The sequence below is a fragment of the Myotis davidii genome, unplaced genomic scaffold (genome assembly GCF_000327345.1).
Source record: "Myotis davidii unplaced genomic scaffold, ASM32734v1 scaffold346, whole genome shotgun sequence".
Taxonomy (NCBI): domain Eukaryota; kingdom Metazoa; phylum Chordata; class Mammalia; order Chiroptera; family Vespertilionidae; genus Myotis; species Myotis davidii.
In genome coordinates this window covers 449083-450462 of record NW_006297386.1, presented here as the reverse complement: position 1 = coordinate 450462, position 1380 = coordinate 449083, and the positions used below count along the sequence as shown (strand labels likewise).

The window sequence follows — 1380 nt, the reverse complement described above, 5'->3', positions numbered from 1 at the left end:
CAACCTATGAACTAGGAGGTCACCGTTCGATTCCCGGTTAGTGTGATTCTCTCTCATCGTTGATATTTCTATCTCTTCCTCTCCCTTCCTCTCTGAAATCAATAAAAATATATTAAAAAGTAAAAGAGGAACCAGCTTCCTTTCCGATTTAACTAAAAATTTTTTTTAAAAAGCAATTTAAAGGTACCTTTAGGTCTATAATGTTAATTCAGTCTATGATGGGGAAGGAGGGAACTGAAGTGTTTAATTCTTGGCTAGCAATTAATTTCTAACACTCAACCTTATTCACTTTGAGTAGGGGGTTTCTCTGGAGGACGTGTCCTTTCCCCAAATAGAAAGACAATATGATTTGATGCAATCATTAGACTCAATAGCTATGGATGATTCACAATTAAGCTATGCTGCTATGTAACTTTTGACAGTCATTAATATTTTATCAGTTTCCTTTCCCATAAAACGGAGGTAAGAGGACCTACCTCTCAAAGGGCTGCTATCAGGATGAAGTAAGATGAGCCATGCAAAAAGTTTCACAGTACACAGACTGCTCAACAATCCAATCAGTAACAGCTCTTATTGGTAGGAGTATTATTAGACATTACCTTGGAGCCCACATTTCTGTATCTTTAGGCAGAGCCATGCTGTGCTGGCAGAACCATCGCATAAACCTGCTCATCTAGAACAGATGGCTGGGACATGAATGCGTTTAGCTTCATCAAGGCGCTCAAATAAATCACTTTGGGCGAATGTTTTTTCCTGTCTGAAACCTTCCCATTCTCAGACACACATAAACAAACATCATAATACAATTTGCTAAAATGTTATGTACCAAATATGTGGAAGCCACATGGATGTTTTCAGAGGTAATACTTTCGTGTTTGTCCTCCAGAATGAACTGGAACCCAAAGGAAAGAAGAAACTGCCAACACTAGATTCACCACGATGGGAAGACTAACGCTGTATCAGGGGCTGAGGATATCAATTATTAGATAAGGCTGCATTGGGCATAAAGTGACACTACCTTTATCTGCCACAATTTTAGGTGTCTGAAGAAATAAGCTTCCATGCTGCAGATCCATCATTTCTCCTTTGAGTTTATCTTCCAACACATCCACAAGGGCCAGCTCATCAGCCAGAGACTTTCCCAGAATGCTGATGGCACACGCCATACCAACTTGTCCAACACCCACAACAGTGATCTTATTGTTTGGGGTTGTTGCCTCTTCTTTGGCAACTGGTGCAATCAGTTTTTCCTTAAGAGTTGCCATTGTGCCCTGTAAGAAAAGAATCAAAATATTACACGTGAAATTTGAATGGGAACTATCCTAAAAATGTTACTACTGCGATTTTTTAATTAAAGTACAGTTTAAAAAGAATGTATTG

The 1380-nt window shown here is 39.0% G+C and overlaps 1 protein-coding gene across 2 annotated transcripts in view; it reads right to left on the bottom strand.

Annotated features, from left to right (window-relative positions):
- The window catches only part of LDHB (lactate dehydrogenase B), a 21344-nt gene that overhangs the window by 9796 nt on the left and 10168 nt on the right, over positions 1 to 1380 (bottom strand). Inside the window, exon 3 of one of the 2 annotated variants that reach the window (XM_006773146.2) lies at positions 1019 to 1136. In XM_006773146.2, the coding sequence (XP_006773209.1) occupies positions 1019 to 1136 (118 nt within the window). Of the gene's footprint in view, positions 1 to 1018; positions 1298 to 1380 lie in introns of those variants that run through there. The other variant, XM_006773147.2, reaches the window with a different exon arrangement.